The sequence below is a fragment of the Hippocampus guttulatus genome, chromosome 12, assembly GCF_054856545.1.
Source record: "Hippocampus guttulatus isolate MCC_2025c chromosome 12, RoL_Hgut_1.0, whole genome shotgun sequence".
NCBI classification, from domain to species: domain Eukaryota; kingdom Metazoa; phylum Chordata; class Actinopteri; order Syngnathiformes; family Syngnathidae; genus Hippocampus; species Hippocampus guttulatus.
Genome location: NC_141272.1, coordinates 17788364 through 17815009, shown reverse-complemented (window position 1 = coordinate 17815009; position 26646 = coordinate 17788364). Strand labels below are relative to the sequence as shown.

The following is a 26646-nucleotide window of genomic DNA, read 5'->3' as shown; positions in this document are numbered from 1 at the left end:
TGGGTTAAGATAGCATGAAGAAGGCGCAACACAGTGCAACCCAGCAAAAATCCCTAAGTGATGAAGGCTTTTAATAAAAAAAAATCTAATTCATTATTATTGGCTACATGACTATTGATCGTATTGATGCAACTTACATTTAATGGTAGAGAGCAATAACATCCACAGTAGACACTGTGTTTTATCAAAATTAACTTAAGTTTTCAACCGTATGATACAGAGATGTGTCCATGTCCCTCATCAAGCAAGTGTGCAGTTTTACATAAAACTCTGCCTGCCAGAAAAGTCGAACAATAATTGATACTGCCAATTAAATGATGGCAGTGATTTGTAACAGCTCAGTTGGAGGTTCTTGCTATGAGTATTTTATTAATGGCATTATTTGAATTCAAGATAGGCTGTATTCCTGCAAGCCTCGTGAGGAAAAGCAGATCAGTTAAGGAGTTAAGGGATGGATGGAAGTCTAACAGCTATATATATATATATATATATATATATATACACACACACACACACACATACAGTATATATATATATTTTTTTTTTTTGCAGTTTATTGTTGTGAACTGATATTCTCATTAGTTTTGCTGTTGGTGCTGAGCAGAAAGCAGTTGAAATACATTTGTAGTTTTTAATCATGTAAATATGTCACTCATTGTAATGTAAGATTAAAGCCTACACCGGGGGTCGGCAACCTGCGGCTCTGGAGCCTCACGAGGTTCTTTAGCACCGCCCTAGTGCCTCAATGGAGCTTTTGCTTTTTCAAAAATGTTTTAAATTGGAAAAAGATGGGGGAGGGAAATATATTTTTTTGTTTTAATATGGTTTCTGTAGGACGACAAACATGACACAAACATTCTGAACATTTTCCGATGCTGTAAAAATGTGTAGAAAAATATTACATTTCAACATTTCCGTCAACGAAGATTTGCATCATAGCCTGCGACACACGTTTTTATTAGCAGGACGGGATGCCAGGCAGGTGGCTATTGTTAAAAAAAAAAGGTGTTTGATGTTCACCGAGGGTACCGCCAAAGAATGGGAACCTGGAGGGCTGAGAGAAGCATTTTCAAACTGTACACATGAGCTACGATAGTTAACATGCTGCAAAAGTGTGTTCCATTCCTCGTTCACCTTTGGGGCCATTATGGCTGTTGCTCTTTATGGCATGCGTGTGTAAGTGAGTGCGTATGCGCGTGCGGTAACGGGTCGATCTCGGGAGGCTGGTTGATCGAAAAGTAGATCTTGGGTGAAAAAAGGTTGGGCACCCCTGCTGTAGAGCAGGGGTGCCCAACCTTTTTTGCCCCACGGACCGGTTTATGTCACAATATTTTCAGGGACCGGCATTTAAGGTTTTTAATTTCTCCCTCTTTCTCTCTCCCTCTCTCTTCATGTCTCCCTCGCTCCCTGTGCTCTGCAACTTCAAGTAACTGCGCCACTTGGCGTTGAAATACCCGTCCAAATGAAATTAATGCAATCATTCACATCAAACCTTAATTGTGTACCAACCTTCGGCGGGCCGGATTAAAAAAAGACCAATGGGCCGGATCTGGCCCGCGGGTCGTAGTTTGCCCACCCTTGGTCTAATCTGATCGCTATGGTAATGTTTAATCAAAATACGATACAATGCAAATTCAAAGTGCATGAAAATGACCACTCAACTCAACTCAACTGTAATTATAGAGCACTTTCAAACAGCCATCGCTGCATACAAAGTGCTGTATATGGAGCAATTTAACATATACAACAAACAGTAAAGCAAATCTGTAATAAAGACAGTAGAAAGTACCGAACAGCAAAACCAAGAACAAATCTAAGTCATGCTGAGTCAAATGCCAAAGAATACAAGTGAGTTTTGAGGCGCACTGAATTCTGATTGTAATTTCCCCATTGCGGGACAAATAAAAGATATCTTATCTTATCTTATTTTGAACTCACTCACCACAATGCTAAATCAGCGCGAGCCCCGAGCTTGATTTTCTGCAACCAGGCGGTCCCATCTCTGTGTAATAGGAGAAAATGACACCTGAAGTGTGTAGTAATGCTAATGTTAACTGTCGGTAGAACTAACAATGACATGTGGTAGATTCTTTCGTCAAATTGGTAATAGATTACACACGCATCGTCTTGGGAAGAGGATGTCAAGCCACATTAATACTTATCTGTATTAATGATTACCAGTAAATTAATCTTTGCAGTGTGAGACTGGAAAAATACTCTGATTTTGTGGTATGCTGTATTCATGATGCCATAAAAGTACACCATATTTTGATCCATTTATTTAGTTGAATAAACCTGGAGTACACAGCCGCTGATGTAATGTTCATTGTTAATGCATAGTTGTCAAACATTTACCCTTTAAACATGATACTTTTGAGTGTCAGAATTCTTGATTATGAATATCAGTCAAAATAGAAAAATGGGTTCCCATGATGAACGTTTACAGAACCCAAAATTAGTTACCGTGGTTTCTCATTGGGTAATCTGACAGAACCGAAAAACAGTTACCGTGAATTTCCGAAATCCTCAGGCCTGCATTTAATCATGAAGGCTCATTGTGGATGTGCAGCCAACTTATTCATTTTGATAGTAGGCTAATTTAACTAATATAGATACACACAGTACAGCCTTCTTTGTGTTGCCTTCTTTCTGAGGCTTTTAATTTGTTGCGGCTCCAGACATATTTGTTTTTTGGTACAATATGGCTCTTTCGACATTTTGGGTTGCCGACCCCTGGCCTACACTATGCAGATAACATGGCACTGGACAAAGAGACTGTTTGAGTATGCCCACTGACTGACAGAAGCCTCAGGGTTTAGTCAGCTGAGGGATGACAGAAACGACACAATGCTATTCACTGTCCTGTTTTCTCAAACGGAAACTGAACACTAAATAAGCTTACTGGCATTTGACATTTGTTGAGGTGGGGCCTTTCAAATGATTGGCTGTCTGCCAGCGGTGCCCATTACGTCGATTGTGATCGCCAAGGGAGTGTCGGTCAATGGCTTTAACTAATTCACAAGACCTCACAGTTTTATACTTTTAATATACCGGTATGTATACAGTAGCAGTGAGTGAGTAATAAAAAAAAATTTAAAAAGAAAGAAAAATAAAGAACAAGATATTCTATCGTCGTACACGTCAGTGCGTCTTGATCCGTTACGGTTCCCGGGATGATTCCATTCAGTGCAAGTCATCAGCGCCAACTAAGGACAAAAATGTATACTAGTTGCATTGTGCAGTATTGTGCTGGGCGATATGTAAAAAAAACCTTCCATCACGGTATAGGCCATTTAATATCGCGATAACGAAGTACCACGATTTATTTTCAGTTATTCTATTTATTTATTTTTTAAATCATGCAACACACTATGACTGCTTACCTTTTCTTACTTTACTTTGGAGTGACATTAAACAGACCTGTATCAAATAAAAAAAATGCATGTTGCTATATAAAGTTATGAAATGTAAACAGAAGCAAAGCAGCCTACATATTTTGCACAGTTGTTGATATCAATCAAAATAACAGACATACAGTATAAAATAATGATACTGACAGAAATTAATGTAATTTTTTATTGTGCAGATCACAAAAATGAAAATCAAAACTCAGAACTGTCTTGTGAAAACAATTCATGTTTGTAATATATCCATTCAATATACTGTCTGCATTTTCTGAATCACTTATCCTAAATAGTAAAAACTCATTCACTCCCAAAGACGTTTTTAAACGTCTTTTCAGACTTGGTCTAGAATTGGCTGGTACTGAATGAGTTAAGATAATTTTAGTCTTCTTGGCCAGATAACATACGGGATGCAGGAACATTTCCCATTTAGGTGTGTGTGTAGCATTATTTTGTCTTAATTTTCTGTCCAAACACTTACTAAATTTAAATTGCCTGCTATTTTGCTGTTCAAAAATGGATATGGGCTGCTTTAACACGGTTCCAGCAAGACCTCTGTGAAGTGTACTCAATCAGCCAAGCATTGTTATTTCCGGTCTGTCACGATGACATTACATTAGCTTAATAATTAGCATGGGTTCTCAACCTCTGTCAATTACACCCCCAAATCCATTCGTGAGAATGATACTTGGAAAAAGTGTAGCTTATCCGCCGCCATGGAGGGTGTGATTACTGAGTTAGGAGCAAAACCGCAACATGTTTAGCAGGCAGTAATAGAAGCTCATTGCTGGATTTGTGGCACAAGTAATTAAAGACAGTGTTCTCAAATCTTAGTCTTCTGGGTTTTATTTTAAAACTAAATATTTTGACTTTTCAATCAACTGTTAAAAGTATTGTGCAGCACAGTACAGTACAGTACGATATGGTACCATACCTCTGAGCAGTCAACATTGGATCAACAATATTAAATCTTCAATCTTACGTCCCTGTTTTGCATTTGTGACATTCAGAGACTGGGAACAGCCCTATAATTACCAAAAGAAGGGGCAACTCCCTACTGTGTCCCAGTAGAATGCTGTAAATGGAAGACATATCGAATCGTTTCATCTCTTACATAGCAAGAGATTTTTTTCCCCCCATTGTGATTGTTTGTTACCACAATTACAGTACAGTATATCTTAACCGAGAAAGCAGATATGGACAGTGACATGGTCCACTGATAGGAGAGTGTGAGACTGCTGTGTCATTGACACTAGTGCAGAGAGAAAGAGAACTGCTGAGAGTGTGGCTTTCACGTCAATAGTAGTCAGCACTCGCAGCGACCAAACAAGCTCTGGCATTAGACTATAACAGTGACACAGAAACTATTCCATTGCACTATTGGCCACTCGCCTCCATGCACTCATGTCTATTGCCCTTCAAAGCTGGGCATATAAAATAATAAAAGAAATAAATACATCACAATATGTGTTATGGGCCAATGAAACCAAGGTTGAATTTTTGGTCCATAAATACAAATGGTATGTTTGGAGAATACTGTATACCTAGCATGTTAAAAAATAAATAATTAACTAAATAAATAAATAAACGTGCGATCCACTGCCACTGACAGCAAATTAATTTCCACACCTCAGCTTTCCTCCAAGAGGCCTCGTTTCCTTGAACAGCCTTCTCTATTATTCATCGGACCAACAGCATCTCTGTAAATAATTCAGCAGAGAGCACAGAGACAGCAAGGTGGCACGACCATGTAACTCCAACCATTCCCCCATCTTCTCAGACAAGAGCGACAGAGCACACTTTCTTACCTATAATTGATTCCCCTTCTCAGGTTTCAATTGTGTTTGCAAATGATGCCCATCTGGTCTGTGACGGACTAGCTGTTTACACAGTTAAAAAAAAAAAAAAAAAAATCTAAAAGCATCATATCAAACACGAGGTCGATCCACTCTCCTCTTATAGTTCATAGGATTGTACAGGTAAACAGGAATACGGTTTGATGCATGGACTAGGCAAATAAAGCAGCAAATAAACCATGGCTGCCTTTAACTTTATTATCTGGACAACGTACCAGGCTGGAATACACCAAATGTTAGAAATTAACTCGAGTAAATTATTGAGATACGCGTGTGGTCTGACAGGAGTTTAATGATAGCACTTAGCATTGGGAGCTAAAACAATGAAGCTCTCACAAATACCCCAGAATATAGAGAGACGTCAGGCACAGGGACATTGAGGATAACATTTAATGTGCTTATAATTATGCAGGTTGAAGAGAACTGAGGTTTTCACATCACCAAAAGTTTGTTTGCTATGCAGAACATTAAGACTGATTTAAATGAAATGAAGTAAATGGGCAAAAGGAGGAATGCAGATTTTGTTCACAGATGTATTAAATTTTTTTTGCCATAACATAATGTGTTTATAGGTTGCTACAGTTTTATGTCATGATGTTTACTATTTACAATTTACGTCTCCATTAGCCAGATTAGTTTAGGGTTGCACAGTATGCTGGTACTTCCTACAAAAGTGCCGCAATACTTCGCTGAAATCATGAAACAATACCACGTGTTTTCGGGACCGGTACTTTAAGAGTAACAGACAGTAACACAGCATCAGGCACCAGTCTGCGTGCACAGCACTCTCCAAATCATTTTTATTGAAAGGGGGTGGCACCTTTGTTACTGCTCAAACTGTGTGGTCAAGATGGGAAAAAAATGAAACCGAAAAGAAATGGCTACAAGATTTCGTCCTACTTAAGGTCGCCTGCAGCTTCTCTGTCCATTATGGACAATCAACAGCATCCACTGCACAGAACCACCTCCAAGCAGAGGAACAGCTATGGTGACAGTAATCTGTCACTGCCCTGCTCCACAGACTGACTGAGGAAATCTTTCAAAGTTTGTTGACAAATACATACTACATCAAAATAAGGAATGTACTCAAACTCTTCTCAAAATTGGCTTTACTTTTTGACCATCATGCACCAATAGATTAACAGCCTTGTAATGCAAATATTAATTTTAGTAAAGGTAACACATGGAAACAAATCTGCGATTAAAATTGAACCATGTCACACGCTTCACAAGATTGATCTGATTTATTTAACTAACAAAGCAAAGCTAACAGCAAACACAAGGTCAATGGTCTTCGTAAGAAAAAAATAATTCCCATTGTATGATAGGTTTATTTATTTATTTTTTTGGTCGTGTTTATAGTACTAAATTAGATTACCGGTAATCCACCAAGCAAATCAAATGCCACATTTAATCCTTGTTTTTGTAAAGCGTGCAGACATTAACTGGAAGGAAAATGAACAGCTCAACCTTTATCTAATTATGTAAGATATTTGTTTTGGGACAGGACAAGAGAGAAAAATAGGCACATAGGTGATGAAGCAAACAGTTTAGGACGACTGTTATGAAGTGCCTAAAAAGTTTCATCACACATAGAAACACAAACACAACAGATTACAGATGAAAGGGGGGGGGGGGGGGGTAAATAAATAAAAGTTTTTTTTTTGGTAAAAGCATATCCATGCATCCGTTATCCGAGCCGCTGATCCTCATGAAGCTCACGGGCATGCTGGAGCCTACCCCAGTTGACTTCGGGCAGCCCGCGTACACCCTGAACTGCTTGCCAGTCAATCGCAGGGTCCACTGAGACGAACAACCACTCACACTCACACTCCCACCTTGGGCCAATTTACAGTGTTCCATTAACCACCCATGAATGTTTTTGGAATGCGAGAGAAAACTGGAGTACCCCAAGATAACCCACAAAGGCATGGGAACAGCATGCAAACTCCAAACAAGAAGGCTGGAGCCCAGAATCAAACTCCTGACCTCTGCACCATCAGGTCCAAATCACTGTGCCGCTATAAATGCATATGTCTCCTTTGAATAATGTATGCATGCTTTGGAAAACAGTGTACACACCTACATTGCTTGAACCTACAAATCAGGTAAAACAGATCTTGCTCAACACATGAGAAATGCATTCATGATATGCAGTGCACAACAAAAGGTATCGGATCCCCATTTATCCATCCATTTTGTACACTGCTTGTCATCATTGGGGCTGGGGGTGAGCTGGAGTCTTTCTAAACTGGACTTTGAGTGAGAATATAGCTCTCAAACATATTAGTTGAGTGACAATGTCACAGTGATTGGATGAAATTCTGTGTGTAACCAGAAGTAGGGTGTGTCAGAGAGATACAGATGTCAGAAATGTGTGAAATGTCCTTTGCGCTCAATCCACAGCCACCTTGTTTCCTGATAGATAAATTGAACTAATTCAAGAATGTGACACAGCACCATAGGTGACGAAACACATTGCTCACAACTTGCCCTATAGCATTCCTTGAGCCTGCCTAGTCTTTCCTGACTCGACTGCATGATCTGTGACTAATTGTACACTGGTTTAAAACAAATGACACCTTTCGACATAGTACATCTGAAATACCACATGCACTGTTACACATCCTGTGAATAAAAGTATTCTGTTGCCCATTTCCAATGTTTTGGGAAGCCCGTGGAATTCATACAGAAGGAACTATGGGAGGTCTAATGTGTTAAAAGGACTCTTCGACACCATTAACTTACAGGCTCTGTGCGAGCCAGTAAACTCCTTCCACATCAAACTCATGCAACCATAATAGACCTTGGAACGTTTCTTTTTTAATTTTGTACTACTGTATTTTCTGGATTAGAAATTGCACCAGTCATAAAATGCATCACAAAGAAGAAAAATCCGGGAAAAAAAGGACAAAATCCGACTTCAACGGACAGTTAGGACGGCGGAAAAAATCATTGGCACCACCCTACCCACTCTTGAGGACTTGCACACTGCAAGAATCAAGACAAGGGCACGGAAAATCCTCCTGGATCCCCCGCACCCTGCCCACCACCTTTTCCAGCTACTCCCCTCAGGCAGACGCTACAGATCCATGCGCACCAAATCCAGTAGACACTTAAACAGCTTCTTCCCTCTAGCCATTAACTCCTTAAACAGTCACTGACGTAGTCACTCTTCTTGTACTACAAATACTGCTACTGGTCACTCTAAAATTGTTCAATGATTTTGTTGTTTACGATGATACTAATGCAGCGTGTTATACCGGAGACAAATTCCTTGTGTGTTCTACATACTTGGCCAATAAAGATGATTCTGATTCTGATTCTGAAAAAAACATAATTCGCACTGGAGTATAAATCCCATTTTGGGGGGAAATTTATTTGATAAAATCCAACACCAAGAACAGACATGTCATCTTGAAAGGCAATTAAAAATTAAAATAACGAACGACGGACTGAATAAGTGTACAATATGCTAATGTTACATGATGCATAAACAACGAACTGAGAGCGTGCTTAATATATATAATATAATAATTATAGCATAAAGAACATGCTAAAAAGTTTACGAAACCATCAGTGTCATCCAAATCACTAAATCCAATGAAATCTTCACCATCGGCGTCACTTTTAAACAACTCTGCCAACAGAAGTAGAAAATGCAGCGATTCCTCTTCTACGTCGCTTATGTCAGACTCATCGTCGACTTATCAACACAGGCCTAGAGCGCTCTCTTGCAGTTTATTGTGAAAATAACATGTGAAATGATCTAATAATGGGTTAATAATTTCACACACAAGTCGCTCCAAGCAAACTATGAAAAAAAACAGATTTATAATCCGGAAAATACGGTACCAATAACAAGGGATCTATACCAAAACTTGCAAAAAAAGTCAGGCAGCAGCAAAGAGGCAGTGACAAGTCAAGGCATCCTTCTGTGTACTCTCTGTGTTTGTGTGACAGACCTTTGACCAACTGTCAAGTTGGCCTACCCACTGGTGTCAAACTCAAGGCCCAGGGGCCAGAACCGGCACGCCACATCATTTTATGTGGCCCGCGAAAGCAAATCGTGTGTCAACTTCTAAGATCCTTGCTAAAATCTGTACCGAAATGTCAAATCGGCATGTGAAATAAGATTTTGCAATAATTGAACAAACTATTATAGTTGACTTGACTGAGTAATAATATATAAACATTTATTTAGTTTCACTGTTGTAACAGCCCTCCATGGGAAGACGTAAACCCCAAGTGGCCCGTGACAAAAATGAGTTTGACACCCCTGGCCTAACCCGTGGCACATCGAGCCGAAAAAGTGACGGGTGTATACACCGTGACAAGCCGAACGCGACAACAATTATTACGTACAGAATATTCTGCGCATGCATGAGAAGTAATACCCTTCAATAAGAACAACCTCGGCGGAAGTCAGTTCCTCATTCCAAACCTGAAGTTCGGCGGCCGCAGCATCTCAAAAGCATAAACAAAGCAAATTGGCTTCATTTGCACTCACGCGACCACAGAATGCCGTTCGTTGCCAAGTTGCAATTGACACTGGCATTGTCAGCTTGAGTCACTTGCTTGCGGAAGAAGTTACGATGCGGCAGAGGCACAAGAAGACTCAAAACATTTGTGATGTGCTTTAATATTTGCAATGGAAAGCTTCCAGTTCTAATTCACTCCTGTAGGTATTATGTTTTGAAATAGAAATACGATACGTGATATGCATAGCCCGAATATGATACATTAATATTTGCATGTTTTGGTCGGGAGTGACTGTACTGACAAACCATATTTTGTCTTGGCATACATAAAGAATTCCTGACTTTGATTCAGAAATGAGATTTGATGAGTTTCACATTGTATCGTCTTGTGTTTCAGTGCCGGAGATTTTGGAAGAGTGGCAGAATGTTTCTGAGGGAAGTGCCCAGTCTGCATCTGTGTTTTCGATGGGAAATGTAAACTTTTAATAATAATATAATTAAATAAATTAAAATTAAAATAAAAAAGCTAACCATTTATTTTTTGGATGATGTAGTATTTACTTTTTACTGTTTGTTAATTTCATATGGAGTGTTTTTTAACCAGTATAATATCAAACATATGAACTTGAAAATTTTGGAGCGTTTGAGCTGAAGTTAGAGGCAGCACAGGATTTCATATGTGAAGTGCAACCTCCTTTGATATTGTTTAATGAAATTTTTTGCACAAAGCAAAAAACTACCATTTTTTTCCTTAACAAAGTTTAACCACATTTTTTATCTCCATTATGACAACTTGCGAGCATCAAGGATATGCTTCGTGCTGGTTCTTCTTCACTCATGCCCTCTGCACAGCGCAGCTAATCCCCTGCCTGGTCTGTACCAATTCTACGTCAACTGATGATCATTTTGATGAATTGCTCTTCACTTTCCTCCGTTCAGGTTGTCAAAATGCGTGTGATCAGATGGAAATAAAGTACAAACAAAACCTGTGCGTGCTTCTTCCTAGAGCAGTGGTGTCAAATGTATGGCCCGCGGGCCGGATCCGGCCTGCAAAGGAGTTTAATCCGGCCCGCGAGATGATTATGTAAAACAGTACAGTAATCCCTAGTTTTTCGCAGTTAATGGGGACCAAAACCACCCGCGATAAACGAAAATCCGCGAAGTAGCGACCAATTAACATATATATATATTTTTAATTGCCCCATGTAGGCCTTTGCGCTTCAGCAGAGCGCACTAACACATGCATGCGCACACACACACACACACACACATGCACACGCACGCACACACACACACACAGGCCAGCGATCCCTCCGGTGTGCAGCAGACGTGTTTATGATTAGTCAATTAAGGTTGTTTAGACAATTAAGGATGGAGAGACCTGCTTTTGTTCTTATAAGTCTCTCTCTCTCTAGGGGTGTTCACACGGCAAGATTTGCTCTGGTGCTAGCCGGTGCTGCCCCAGTGGAGCGTTCACACGTGCAAATTGGCTCCGGCGTAGCCCCGGAAAACAGCTTACACCGGAGCAAATTTGATCCACCTCAGGGAGGTGGTTTAAAAATTTGCTCCAGAGCAAATGCTCGTTTGCGAAGCAGCACCGATGTAAATTTGCACGTGTGAACGCAACTGGGTTAAATTTGCTCCAGAGCAAATGCTCGAGAAGAGTTGATTACGTACGGCGAGAATGCGTTGCTTTCGTGCTCTGTCGGACTTCTGTCATGTGTGTGTTTAATAACGACACAAGACTTGGCTGGTAACAGTAGCAAGCACCTCTTGGGTTATACCATCTCAACTAGTACGGGGGTGGGAATAGTCCCCAAACGTCATCTTTCCTTTTGTAGGAGACTGGACTGTCTCGGAGTTGTTTGTGTAGTTTGTTCCTTTGTTGTGTGTTCACAACCCCCCGCCCCCCATATAATTTATTTTGTGATTTCCTCTCTTGATTTTCTGTTTGGCGCATTATATGTTTGCTTTTCTGAGTGTCATTGAAGTCATTGTTGATTTACGTTTTCGGGGGCGGTCACTCTCGAACAGAAGGCACGGAGACCGAGAAGGAGAAGGACGTGCCTGTACAGTTGTCGCTTGAGTTGTGTAAATGTTTTACAAAGAACCAACACGACAGCTCATTTTTTTTTTTTTTTAATGAATGTTTGAAAAAATCCGCGATGCACCGAAGCCGCGATAAACAAACCGTGAAATAGCGAGGGATCACTGTAATCTCAAACATACGGCCCATGGGCCGGAACCGAAAAGATATGTTCATTAAATTTCAACATTTTCCTAATGTTCTTGTGCTTCTTTATACCAAAACAAAGGAAAGACATATTGTTTTGGTTATTTATAGCAAAGTATGGTATCATTTTAATGGTCCGGCCCACTTGACATCTACCGAGGCCGTATGTGGCCCACCATGTTTGAGTTTGACACCCCTGTACTAGAGACTTGTTCGTGGTTATTGGTTTGGATTCATCACTTCCGCTTCTTGGCTTATGCAGTGTTTTTAAAGGCTAGCTAGCAGCCAATCAGAGTGATCAATTGTCACGATGGCTGAGGCTAATCCAGCACGTTGAATCAGCCGAAAAACACCCCCACCCCATGCCCCGACAACAGCTGTGACATGCCGGTGCTCACCGATGACCCACCAGCTTCCTGACTGCCAACGTCGGATTGGTGTATAGAGGCCTTAAGACACTGTTTTGGCTCAAACTTGTTACATACTATGAGAAGTTGACAGTTTGAACATCAAGTGTTTCAATTAAAACCTCAGTACTTTTCACACTGTACTCAAAAAAATATTGGCTGACAAAACGGGGACCTGTCAAATATTCTTACTCCATCTCACATTCCAACAGGGATGTTTTCCCTCCATTGGCCCTTAGCCTAACACACTAATTTGTTTTCCTCCATGACAGAATACTAGAGGGAAAGGGTCAGGAAGTGGCCTATTTGTTCCAAAGCAGATTCCACAAATACCAGACTGAAAGGGAGAGCACTGCTTCCTGTTGTTACTGTAAGTCAGTCAGTTAAGACAAGATGGCTTCTTTTAACTTGAACTGGTTCTCACGCTCGGGTCCTGCAGGTTCGCGAAAACCAGAAATTATTAACTCGGATCCATTTGCACTTAGCAAATGGGACTTGGGCATTGGACTTACAGTACATGTGTGAAGGAAGTTACAGTACGCTTACTGAAGGCTGTGCTATATCATCCCATCCAAGACATTATTGGTATTGATTCAGTCCGGCACGTAGTTTTTCACGTCTATTATTAAATGTCCTCTAACAATAAGCGGTATGGCATATATATAGTTTTGGCAGTCTGCCGTTGGAATACCAACATTATGAAACGGTACCAAAAGGATTGATACGGACTGCATTAAATTGTTTATCTAACAGAGAATGGCATATCCATGAAACAAAAATTATGGTTTATGAAAACAAAACGACCATTCTTTCAAGCAAAACTTTTCTTCTTCCAGTACTACCTGGTCATATTCAAAGTAAAAATACCAGGAAATGCTCATGTTCCTTGTCATTGTTAAACTTACCGGCGTAAATTCCTACTCATCCTTTGCGATGGCAACACAATGAATATTTCCGAGGGAAAGATTGTGAGTGCGTATTTCCGGTATCCGCTTGTTTCAAGCTACTACGATTCCATATGGAGGAAAAATAATGACATTCTTGAAATGTTTGATAACATGGATTTGTTTCATAGGTACATTCAATAGTTTAATTCTTTTCTTCTTGTCATTTTTTACTACTTAGTGTCATGCCGGTGCCATTTTAAGGTGAAAATGTCATCAGTTTTGACTTTTTGAATGGCTCTTCCAAACAACTCTGGTGTGTGCTGCCCATTACGTTCAGCAGACCCCATACTACAAAGGAGAAGGAAAGTTTACAAATGGGTGACAGTTACATCATGGCAACAACAAAGCAGCAGTGGTTGAACTCCCAACCACCACCCCCAAGATATGTTCAAAGGATGTTGCATTAAAGGCAGTAGATGACAAATGATTGAAATGCACATAATCAAACGTTGCTCCGTATACAGCTCGCAAGTCCAATAACTTAAACTAAGAAATAGACACGAGAAGCATCATTTTCAGATTGGTTTGCATTTGGCAAGAAATTCCAAACCATTGGATGGAAGGCAATCACAGAGTCAAAGTCATGATGCTAATTTATGCCACCGCAATGACATTTCAGGCGACCCCGGACTAAACGCGCAGGGACGGACGGGATGGGCGAACGTGATAGGCTAATTGCTATGGAAGCCTAGCCACATCGAGACACATCCAAAACATCTGGCACAGCAGTCATGGATAAAAAAATAAAAATAAAAAAAAACTTAGAGAGTAACTTAAACGTTAGCATTTCAGTGACACTCTCAACTATTTGCTACTGTTTTAACAAAAGCATTAGCATCTTAGAAATGTACTGTGATCTCGGGCTGGGAAAAAAAAGTCAACCAAGTCGACCACAAAAATTGGTTGATGCAAATTTTTAATCCCTAACTATAACAAAGGTTTTTTTCATTTGTTTGTTTTTTTACAGTGCATTGCGTTCTGTATCCTGATTGGCTCTGGGACTTTTGGACTAATGTCCACAGTCACCGCGCCTCATCGTTGTACAGCTTGCCGAATTTGCTCTGTGACAAAATGTCTATTGTTTGTCAGAAAATGTTTTTACTTCTGTGTTTTAGATTTTTTTTATGCATGAGCCTGGAAAACCTCTCGTTCCTCTAGTTCTGTTTTAGTTCGAGGCATTTTGAGTCTTACCAGGTTGAAGGTGTTACTTATTTGAATAAGTAAAGACATACTATCTTGTAGTATCTTTTTTTTCCCTAGAGACACTCGAGCAGTTATTTGGGGATATCCTGTCGACACTCACCATTGTTAAAAGAATAGTTGTATATCCGGTCTGACTTTGTTGAAATATCATTTTAATCTTTGTGAGATTGTGGTTTAAGGAGTTCTGCCAACATTTCAAATTAGAAAATGTGAAGTTTAGGAAAGGGCTTTGATTTAGCTGCTTTTGACATGGCTATTGATGATTTTTTTTTCTTTTACAAATCTGTCAAACCAGGGGAACAGTTTTACCTCCACTTTGCTTTGCTTGTCATGCTTGCCAACACTACTAGATAAGCTGCTCAGTTCCTTGACTCTATAAAAAACAGTGTGTGTGTGTGTATGAAATATATTACTTAGCATGCCTAAATATGTTCAATACAGCTTAATGAGTTTCATGGTATAGTTCATTAGTAGTTTAAACAGATGTTGATGCAACAATAGGAATGAATGAACGCTGGCGGTGAACTTTGCGTGCCCATCGCAAAATAATTAATTCAAATTATTTATGGTACAACATGCATGGCAGGCTGATTGGACGCTCTAAATTGTCCCTAGGTGTGAGTGTAGGTGTGGATGGTTGTTCGTCTCTGTGTGCCCTGCGATTGGCTGGCAACTGATTCAGGGTGTCCCCTGCCTACTGCCCGAAGGCGGCTGGGATAGGCTCCAGCACCCCCCGCGACCCTAGTGAGGATCAAGCGGTTCGGAAAATGGATGGATGGATGGATATTTATGGTACATATGCAAGCGTAAATATGATTTCAATGTTGATGTCAAACATTAAATCTACACTGTAGTTTTGTCTTGATGGTGGCCAGCCGGTGGCTGATAGCGTCTCGCTGGCTTCAACCTGGAAATAATCTATCATAGTCTATATACAGTATGTTATAGCTTTTATATATATATATATATATATATATATATATATATATATATATATATATATATATATATATATATATATAAAAAGCTTCTGTGCACTTGTTGGGCTGTACTTTGTGATGTCGCCACATCATGCAACGCCAATTCAGATTCTGAATCGCCACAAAAACAGTGGCCGAGACTCTCCACTCTTGAAATGTTCCAGGAGAACCCCACATACTGCCAGTGCAGTTGACACCAAGGAGGCAGTTTGGTGTGGTGCCAGGCCAAACTGAGTGGTGTGGTCTGAGGCTAATGCTAGTGGCATTATAGGTCCCGATAGTTATCATTTTAGCTTGCTCTATCACACCGTGGTTATGGTATAGGTTGTCAGTCAGACGCAGCACAGTGCATATAACAGCGATGCTTGCCTAAAGTCAGCTGGGATACACTCGGGCACACTCACGAATCTAGTAAGGATAGAATAGGATCAATGGATAAATGGATACCGTTCACTTCCAGATGTAATTCTCCCTATATTACCGATAATCCACTCATAACGGGTGTTCACACGGCACACATTTGCATCGGTGCTGCACCGACGTATTTTGTTGTGATATATCTTACGCCGGTGTAAATTTTGTGGAGCGTTCACACGTATAAAGCTGCTTACTAAAGAGAAGTGTGTTAACCACGGTGCAGCCCCACTTGCATTCACACGGCAATTCCTGCGGCCGTGCAATACGATATATTATACGGAAATAAAACATACGCATGCGTAAAGTTCCTTTTCCCCGCCTTGTTTGTGACATATCGAAAAACCATGGTTTATGCTTCTCCAGACAAATCAACGCTGTGGTCTATCAGACACCGTAAAAAGATGAGAGAAGATAGAAAGGAAAGAAGTGCAAAATACCCAGGATGCAAGTTATGCAATACCCGTATGTAATCAACTCTTCTCACGCGTAGCGAGTCTACCCCTGTAGCATTCACACGTCCCATTTGATATCGGCGCTGGCCTGCAAACTAGCATTTACTCCGGAGTAAATTTTTAAACCACCTCCTGAGCAGGGTTAAATTTGCTCCGGTTTAAGCTGTTTTCAGGGGTTACACCGGTATAACTTTGTACGTGTGAACGCTCTACGGGGGGCAGCCCCGGTGCTACACCGGAGTAAAATTTGCCATGTGAACACCCCTATAGTTAAACTATATTTTTTGTCTAAAAATCAGTTTCAGAGACTAAACAGAGTATAGCTTTGCCTAATCATTTATACTAGACGACAATATTTGGACAACAGACTTAACAAAACCAGAAGCCAATGTTGCCTTTTTAAGTCATTTTCACTCAGTCTAAAACAGGCAAAACATCATCAAAAATGAGTCGACAAATAATGGGTTGCAAGCAATTTTTAGTTCACCTTGCCTGACCCCATGTCCATCATCAATGTCCACACTTGCTTCTGAACTGTTCACACATCCAGCCCAAAGATAAGAGTCCAAAAGAAGAGGAAATGATTACGATTGTACTCTGGACCACAAGTGGCTCATAGAAGAAAAAACCCTACAGCAGGGGTGGGCAACCCGTGGCTCGCAAGCCGCATGCGGCTCTTTGGCTGGTTCAATGCGGCTCTCGGGCTTTCACACGACAAGCGTCGAAAACGCCTCGGCAGCAGCGATGCCATTCAAACAAGGCGCCAACTTCACAGAACGTACTCCGTCAGCCTATCATCAATCCCGTTACTTGATTGACATAGAGAGCAACCAATCAGATGGCTGCATCACCGCTCATGCGCAAACAACGGCGCTAAGTGCTAAGCTAGTCAGCGAATTACCTCTGATTTTAAGGCAGCGGTGCGCAATACGTTGATCAGAATCGACCGGGAGCCAGCAGACTGGTCCCAAGTCGACTGCAAGGGGTGTGAGGAGGAAATGCGTGGGGAAAAAAAGATTTGTTTGTTTCTATCTTGAGCTTTCATTCATTTTCGGCCCGTTCCGACTGTTGCGCATCATAGTGTGCGTGCATATGTGCGCGAGTGCACTGGTGGGCACCCGCGTGAGTGCGTAGCGCTGCGTGTGTGTGTGTGTCTGTGTGTATGCTTGCACGTGCGCGATCGGGTCGTTCGTGAGAAGTTGGTTGCTTCAAAAGTTGATCTTTGGCCAAAAGAGTGTGTGTGTGTGTGTGTGTGTGTGTGTGTGTGTGTGTGTGTGTGTGTGTGTGTGTGTGTGTGTGTGTGTGTGTGTGTGTGTATGCTTGCACGTGCGCAATCGGGTCGTTCGTGAGAAGTTGGTTGCTTCAAAGGTTGATCTTTGGCCAAAAGAGTGTGTGTGCGCGCGCGCACGCGCGAGGAAGGTTACGATGTGGCTCTTTGCAGTAACTCAGTAAAAAAATTGGCTCTTCGTCTCTGACTGGTTGGCTGACAGGGTGTCTGTCCTAAAAGTCCCTCTCTACACTTTTTTTCAATTTTTAATGGTACCCTTTCAGGCATCTTCCAGACAAATGTGAGACCATCAGCATTTGCAAGCTTAGGCGTTGAAGTTATCATAAGCATGCCAATGGACATGAAAGTCGCATTGCAAAATTGCCACAGAGCAAGAGCTTCTTCTGTCCCCAACTACAGTTCAGCGCTAGTTTGAGAAGCTTAATACTCGTCACACTGCTCCAACACATAATACAATTTTCCCTATCCAGGCATAATTTTTCAAAATAGGATCTGCTCCTGACAATCCACGCAACCAAAGGCCCGCTACCACAACCAAGTCATGGCAAGTCGATCTGGAACTTTGCATCAACAAAAGCTTGATTCAGTGGTTGCTTTTGTGTGTGATGAAGCTTTAACCCCGACACATTTCAGGTCGTTTAAAGGTTCGAGTAGAAAAAAAAATGATGCTCAATCAACTCACCGAAAGTCGGTACAGGGTAGGTTCATCACTTTCTGAGGCATCCACTGAATTCGGCTTTTTTTCACAAAATAGATGCTGTTTTGAGAAGCTTGCAATGGATAGTGTGAATTGTACTGTGCGTCGGAACAGTGAGACGGCCATACTGGCCCTGAACTTTAGTCAGAGTTAGAAAAACTTTTTGCAACGCTGCTCCACTGTCAACTGGCAAGGAAATGATATGCTCACAAGAACTTCGAGGTTTAAACTGGCAAATGCTGATCGTTTCACGTCTGTCCAAATGATGACTGAAACGAAACAGTAAAAAGGAAGTGTGAGGTGACTTTTGGGACAACCTGTATTTGTTGCGTATTGTGAAAATGATGCACCACCTGTACCCGCTGACACTGGGAGAAAATGCAAGGTGACAAAAAAAGTTGATTCCGAGGCTCCAGCTGGACACGATAGGATTTGGTGATTTCTGAAAATGTCAGCTAAACGGACCAATGTGCTCCCCTGAGGCACACATAGTTGACGCTTCCAGAAAGGCATGACATCAAGAGGCAAAACAGTCATCGATTTAGAGTGCATAAATCGATTCTAGATATGTAAAATTAAGAGTGCAGCTCACATGTCTGACCTCCCTCCGAAGTTCCTCTGTGTTCCGCAGCCAACAGCGGCTCAGCTCGCTCAGCTCCAGGATCGGCTGCACTTTCAGTCGGACGGTGTCACCAGACTGGCGGATCATCTCAACTATTTCATCCCGGCTCTTGTTCTCGACATTGCGCCCGTTTATCTCCACCAGTCTGTCTCCTGGCACCAGACCAAGCGCCAGATCCTTTGTGCCTGCACCAGGTTCAGCAAAGTGAACCACCCGCCTGTAAACGCCGCCATCCGGGTTGCGGTCCAGCATGGTAGTGCGACGCAAAGAAAATCCAAAATCGCCTGTGTTGCGACGTTGGAGTACCAGCTCGCGTGTCTCAGGTGCTGTCGGGGCAACAACAGTTGGCAGATGGAGTTGAGCAGGGAAGGTCTTGTCAACCATTTCCGGGATGGAGAACTGTCTGGCGGTGGGTTTTGCAGCCGGTCGGTTGAGGCTATGTTTGCGCAACATGTTGAAGACTTTGCTCTCCACTTGTGGAGAATCGGCGTTCTGGCCTGAAGGCGTGGAGCATTCTGAAGAGCTCTCTTCTTTGCTTCTTTGGGAAAAGGAAAAGCGTTTAATCATTTGTCCCATCTGCGCTGAGTTCTGTTTAGCCAGCGAGCCAAAGTGAGCGACGCGATCTCGTACGGAGTTGCGATGATCCTGTGACCCGCTCTCGCCCTTCAGGTCATCGGTGGAGTTGGCAGGGCTCAGCTGCTCATCCAGAACCACACTGCTTCTGTTGCTCAAGCCATCCGATTCAATGTCAGTCAGTGTGAGCTCCGAGCCGGTCGCCACTTTGATTGGAATTGGGTTGGAGATCTCCACCTTGTTCTTGGACTCACGCTTTGCCTCCCTTTTCAAGTTGAAGAAACCTCGCCGCATGCTCATCTCCTCCAAGCTTCGCAGCTCTGCTGCAGACATTCTTTCTTTTTTGTCTTTCTTTTCCTTCCTTCCTGATTCCCTCTCCTTATCCTTTTTCATCAGATTGAACATGTTGATGAACGTTTCCGGCCAATGTGGCTGGGTTTTTCTGGGGGGCTTTTTTAAAATCTTCCCCCCAGAGGAAGACGTCACTATCAGATACTTTTATCCAGCGGGACCAGTCCCCTGAAAAGAAAAAAGAGAAAAAGACAATTGCTCAGTATACGCTGACTGTCAAAAAGATCTATTGTGTCTTTCACATCCAGGTTTAAACTGAAAGAAGATTAAAAGTAGGTGAGATTCTTCCTGCAAGAGAGGAGAGGTGACTGGTTTCAACCAGCTTTTCAGCTCTTTGCTAAACAAAGTTATATTTAACAAATGTTAAAAACAAATGGTCCAATGCTACTAAAATACAGTGAAACCATTTGTGCAAACTGGACACAAAAAGTCTCTTACAAAATGTAAAATTAAAAATGGCTCCGTAAACATTGGCCATTGAATTTGTGCATACAAAAGAATTCACTTTTACAACCACATCAATCAACTATGAAGTGCTAACATCTTTTCACAAAGCAAACTACATCAGCACAACATTCTTTGTAGCCAACCCCCCTACCCCCACCTTTATTTGTGGTGTCTTCAAGTAGCAAGCTGTTTGTAGCTGATGCGTTTGCATAGTTTGTTGAGTATTGGTGCATGTTTGCACCCTGAAAAGTTGCATTGTTTTAATTCAACTCAACTGTATTTATAGAGCACTTTAAAAACCACCACCGATGTATACAAAGTGCTGTACATGGAGCAAATATCATGTATACAACACTAAACACTGAAACAATAAATTAATAACAGAGACTGTAGAATGCCCAAAAACAGTCAAACTAATAATCAAGTTTGAGTCGTGTTGGGTCAAAAGCCAAAGAATAGAAGTGAGTTTTGATACGAGTTTTAAAGATGGGCAGCGAAGGGGGCTTGCCAAATGTTTAGTGGGAGGGCGTTCCAAAGAGAGGCAGTGGCAAACTTCACAGCGTCACGGCAACAGCGTTTTGTGAAAATTCCCAAACTATGTGTTTTAACATGATGATGGCCAAAACACTCTTCCGAGCAAATATGAGGTAAATCTCGTAAACCTGCTGGGAGCAAAAAGTAAAATAAAACATTTTAGCCAGTAGGTGGTGCTATCACAATGGAAAAATAAGTTCTTCAGGCCTAAACTTTTGTCAAATGTGTGAAATTTGAACAAGCTATGTTACCAAATCGTCCAGATGACTTCAGTATAAATTTACAATGGAGGGAAAATTAATCAATCAATAAATAAAAATATTGAATTTGAATGCGTTTACAAAGTTTTGACTGGTACCATATACGTCCCTGAGATTGAATGTCAATGGCAGTGAGTTAAATATATGTAGTATCACACTGTACCTGTTTTTGACAACTAAATAGTCTCAACTACAACCTGACTGGGCGACTAGTTACAGTGTTGTGGAAAGAGATCATATATAGAGTACGTTGCGCCACAGAGAAAGACACACAAGTATCACACACATTACTGTTTTTGAGGTGACACAGCGGTGAACCACCATATTGAAGGAGGAAATGTGGTTTAAAAAAAAAAAGAATGAGTGTGTTAAAACTTTGGTGTATCATTTTAAAAGTCCACTTACACTGTACAGATACTGATCTAAATCTGCATCCATTGCAGCATAAAAACATTTGCTTTTTTTAAATTTTACAACAACATTTCAAAACTGAATAAGGAAGACAACACAGAGCAGGCATTCAACCTGTAAGTGGTCTTGTAAAATGCCCTTGGGGAGCCTTTCCAGAAGAACCGAAACACATTATTGCCTCTACTTGGGTCTCACGTTAAGAGAAAAGAGGGTGGGGGGAGCGATCCGGTTGAGATTGTTCTTCCAGATACACAATCATCCTGTCACATACCATTCGTGACACACGCGCACACAACAATCCCAGAGTTGAACGGAAGTAGAAATATTCCATATGTTTGATCCCTGCTCATTCCTTGATTAACCGATGATTACATTACAATGTTTCCCAATAGAAATGTCAATTTTGGGAGAAAAAAAATGTTAAAAGAGCTATTTTTTTTTAAATTACTTGAATCTTGACTCCACCCACGGCAACAATGCATAATACAATTAGGCAAGAGTCTCTCTTTAATAAACACGACAGATTAAACCCAGCGCCTGCTGTTCGTTAAACTCTCGCCTATTTAGCTACGTACTACGCTGGGAGCAAAATGATGCAAACGCCTGGCATACACAAAAACACACACAAAGCAAAAATGGTTTAAAAAACGTCCACTTTGTGCAATGTGCAATCTATGGGACAAAAAGAATGACAGCGCTATGTAGGTGTTTAGCTTTTCCGCTACATTAGCTAGCTGAGCTACTGTAGGTAGGCACTGTTGATGAAGCACAATTATGTAATTTTTTATTTCATCGCAAACCAACAAGGTTCACAAGCCAAAGGCACTATCTTATTGACAATTTTGTCCGACTTTTGATGAATAAATCCTACAGCCTATTAGCGTAATTGGGGAAAGTCACAGATTAGTTTCTGTCCTTATTTTTGGGGGAAAAAAATCCTGGAACGCATTGAAATATCGTGACCATGATCCAGTCCGCCTGCCCAAAAGCCAACCTCCACACTGCTGCCAATCGAAACATTTGCTCCCGACGCGTAAATCGTAATATATCAAAGGAAGAATACTACTCACGGTTGTCTTCAGCAAACTGAGCAGCACTAGTAACGCGTTTCAGGGTGCAGCTCTGAAGGCAGCCTGGCTTGTAGCTAACAACGTCTTACCATCTGTGACTGCTCCCAATACCCAAACCTGAGCGGTCCACGGGCGACACCTGCTGCACACTTGGAGGCCACAACACCCGTGAAACGCATTCCACAACAGTGGTTCCCAAACAAAAACGTAAACACGACTGACAAGTACCACACTCAATGTAGTCCATGCACATTATTACAATTTGTACCGTTCACGCCTTAATGGGGTGCGAACATGGCATGATCATTACTGTACTACTATACTATACATCTATCCATCCATCAATCCATTTTCTAATTTGCTTATCCTCACGAGGGTCGTGCTGGATGGAGCCTACCCCAGCTGTCATCGGGCAGTAGGCGGGGGACACCCTGAACTGGTTGCCAGACAATCGCAGGGCACACAACCATTCGCTCTCACACTCACGCCAAGGGACAATGTAAATTGACTGTACATCTATTTTAGTTCAAACGTTTTTCAAGACTTGTCACAGAAGGAAGCCCAAAACAATAACAACACTATGACTTACAAATATCCCACACTCAATCAGCATTGTAGCGGTATTTTGTTGAAGTCAGTGAGGACAATACCATTTAAATCAATTTTACTTTTGCAACAATTGATGACAATGAAGTACATCTCTTCAATGAGGGAGGAACTTCCCCAGCTCTCGTTTGGCACGAAGGTAATATGACTCTTCACCTGTGTGAAGGACAAAAAAAATGTTGCTAAGGGGTGTCATAACAACGCATCTCACATATCACAAGCAACCAACCTGCTGTTTGGTAAACCGCAGAGAAAGAAGCATCTGATGAGAGCACATGGTGAGTATAGAAGTCTTCATCCTCACTAGGGTCGCGGGGGTGCTGGAGCCTATCCCAGCTGTCATCGGGACACCCTGAACTGGTTGCCAGCCAATCGCAGGGCACACAGAGATGAACAACCATGCACGCCCTCACTCACACCTCGGGACAATTTAGAGTGATCAATCAGCCTGCCATGCATGTTTTTGGAATGTGGGAGGAAACCGGAGTACCTGGAGAAAACCCACGCTGGAAAACATGAAACTCCACACAGGGAGGCCTGAGCCGGAATTGAACCCGGTACCTCTGCACTGTGAAGTCAACGTGCTAACCACTGGACTACCGGGCCACCCCATGGTGAGTATAGATTTCATTAAAAAAAAAAAAAAACTATAATTCTTTTATGTAACAAGGCCGCTATTTGTATAAAGACGAGCATGTCTGGTCAATGGGAATTGTGAAGATTGAAGTGACATTTAGTTGTTGGTATGTTGCTAAATACTCACCATGTGTTATTATCAACAGTAGTTGTAGTAATAGTAGTAGTTTGCTTTGTGTGATATTCAATTTATGCAGTAGCATTGTAATTGTACAATTGTTATTTTGGACTGTCAGAATCTCTCTGTCTCTCTATTTACATACACAAACACACCATACATTTGAATACAAATGTAATATTGCACTTCATCATCTGGTTATTTATTCCGTGTCTGTCTGATTTTGTTGACTTATTCTGGCTATTTTTGTGTCATATCTTTTGACACCTGAAAGATATTGTACACATACATTAGCGAAGAGAGAGTAAAAATCCTCAATAAAGCACTTGTTTAATTTCAGTTTGGTTTTCCTAATAGGTGGACCTGGCCGGTGGAGTATCAGGGAAACACAGGACCACCTCCACAGATTCCAGTCTACTCCATCGGAAGTCTATCCAGCTCCAATGGAGAGTGCAGCAGTAGCTCCTCCATCAAACACACTACCTCCTCCTGCTATGCAGATGCCCTTACCCGGCCCGGCTTCCGGCTGCCCACCTGGACTGGAATACAGTACCTGATTCACCTCAACCAGCTTCTCGTGCATCAGGGGTGTTCGCATGGCAACATTTGCTCCGGTGCTGCCCTAGTTGAGCGTTCACACGTGCAGTTACACCGGTGTAGCCCCTGAAAACAGCTTACTCCGGAGCAAATATTGAACCCGTAAATGCTCGTTTGCGGGACAGCGCCGATGTAAAATGGTACGTGTGAACTCCACGGGCTTAAAATTTGCTCCGAGACAAATGCTCGCTTGCGGGGGGAGTGGCCTCGCTACGCGTAAGAGGAGTACATACGGGTACTTGCAAACTTGCATCCTGGGTATTTTCCGCTTCAAAACATGGCGAGTAACAACAACAACAACACGTGCGATAAGAACGAATACAGGGGGTGAACTGGGGTGACGATGAAACTTCAGCCCTGATAACTATTTGGGCTGACGGGACCATCCAAGCCCAATTAGCAGGATCCAGGAGGAATAAAGCGGGTTTTCAAAAAATAGGTGAGAAGATGCGATCCGAAGGTAATCACCGCACTGGCGATCAGTGCCGCCAGAAAATCAAAGGCCTCAGACAAAAATACAAAAAAAACCCGATAACAACAAAAAGTCTGGTAGAGGGAGAAAAACATGCAAATTTTATGATCAACTTAATGACATCCTCGGGCATCGCCCAGCCAGTGTGCCGCACCACCTCGTCGCCATTGGCGCTTCTATTTACTCTCCGTCCCCTGGCCCGAGCACGCGACCAGATGCACAGAATCCGACCCCGGTCGACAGTGACGAGGGGACCAGCCACACGGACGAAGCCCGGCCGTGCACCCCCGCTCCCAATACAAGTGTAGACGATTTAAGCGGTGAAGACAGCGCTAACGATCATGAGGATCAAGAAAGCAGTGATGTCAGCTTCGGCAATAGGTCTACCTCAAAGCCAGGAAAAAGAAGAAAAACAAGGCTTTACCAGTTCCAGAAATGTATGGAGGAAACGTTCGAGAAGTTTGCAGAGAGCCAGAAAACAAATTAAAAATGATTTGTTATTTGTGATGTTATTTCAGCTCTTCATGGAGAATGAAAATAAAGAGATGGCTCTGGAAAAAGAGATGGAAATGAAGAGATGGAGGGAAGAAATGGCATGGGAGGAACAGAAAAGGAAAGAGGAGAGAGAGGCAGAAGAGAAGAGACGAAGAGAAGAGAGGGAAGCGAATGACCGGAGGAGGAGAGAAGATCAGGAACACCAGATTCGCATGATGTCCATGCTTCTGCAACTCCAAAATCCTGGCAGTCATGCTAGTACAGTACCAGTGCAGGTGGCTACGAGCAGTCACAAAAGAATCTTCCAATGAGTGCATTGGATATTTTAGACCCTCCTGTGTACCACGATTTGTAGACCCTGTTGCCATTTTGTATATACCTGTGTGTGTGTGTGTAGCAGTATTATTTTTCTGATTACAAATCAATATTACATGTTCATATTTGAGTGATAATCTTAGAATTTACCTAGTAGAATGTGTAGATGTTTTGAAGATTTCTGTGCCAAATAAAAGTTTGTTCTCCAATGCCAAATTACAATTCTTTTCATATATATATATATATATAGAGCATAAAAGAAACATTAAAATATCTTGTGCATTTTTCAGAAAGTTTTATTTAGTGTAGCAACACTTTCTGTTTTGTAAAAGCAGTGATACATACATTTGTGTAGCTTGTTGGATACATACAAGTAATTACATCAATACGATTTAGGCATTTAAATGCACAGGCACCTGAGGGCCAGGAACACTCCCTTCAGAGCTGGAGACGTGGTGGGCCTCAGGACTGCCAGGGCCAACCTGTCACGAGGCATCAGACTGGCCAAGAGACAATATTCAAGGAGGATTGCAGACCAGTTCAAGGACAGCAGACACCAGGAACCTGTGGCGGGGAATCCAGACCATCACGGACTACAAGCCCTCTCCGCACACCTGCCACAGCTCCATCTCTCTGCTGAACAACTTGAGACAGACAACAACACCCCAGCACAGAAGACCCCACCTCCTCCTGGCGACTAGGTGCTGACGCTTTCCCAGGATAGTGTGAGGCGTTCCCTCAGGAGAACAAACGTACGGAAAGCGGCAGGTCCTG

General features: G+C 41.9%; 1 protein-coding gene and 1 long non-coding RNA gene across 6 annotated transcripts in view; one reads left to right on the top strand and one right to left on the bottom strand.

Moving 5' to 3' along the window:
• myo18ab (myosin XVIIIA b) overlaps positions 1 to 22719 on the bottom strand; it is a 96039-nt gene extending 73320 nt beyond the window's left edge. For 3 of the 5 annotated variants that reach the window (XM_086125468.1, XM_086125470.1, XM_086125478.1), the window contains exons 1-2: positions 22634 to 22719; positions 18958 to 20079 (exon numbers count right to left, since the gene is read on the bottom strand). In XM_086125468.1, the coding sequence (XP_085981594.1) occupies positions 18958 to 19965 (1008 nt within the window). In that variant the 5' untranslated portion in view covers positions 19966 to 20079; positions 22634 to 22719. The remainder of the gene's footprint in view (positions 1 to 18957; positions 20080 to 22633) is intronic. The other 2 variants (XM_086125469.1, XM_086125472.1) reach the window with 1 other exon arrangement.
• A 2133-nt stretch (positions 22720 to 24852) lies between these two features.
• LOC147197704 (uncharacterized) lies at positions 24853 to 26081 on the top strand. Its single transcript, XR_015102389.1, has 2 exons — positions 24853 to 25499; positions 25581 to 26081. It is a non-coding gene; the product is annotated as an uncharacterized LOC147197704 (long non-coding RNA).
• Positions 26082 to 26646: the final 565 nt, after the last annotated feature.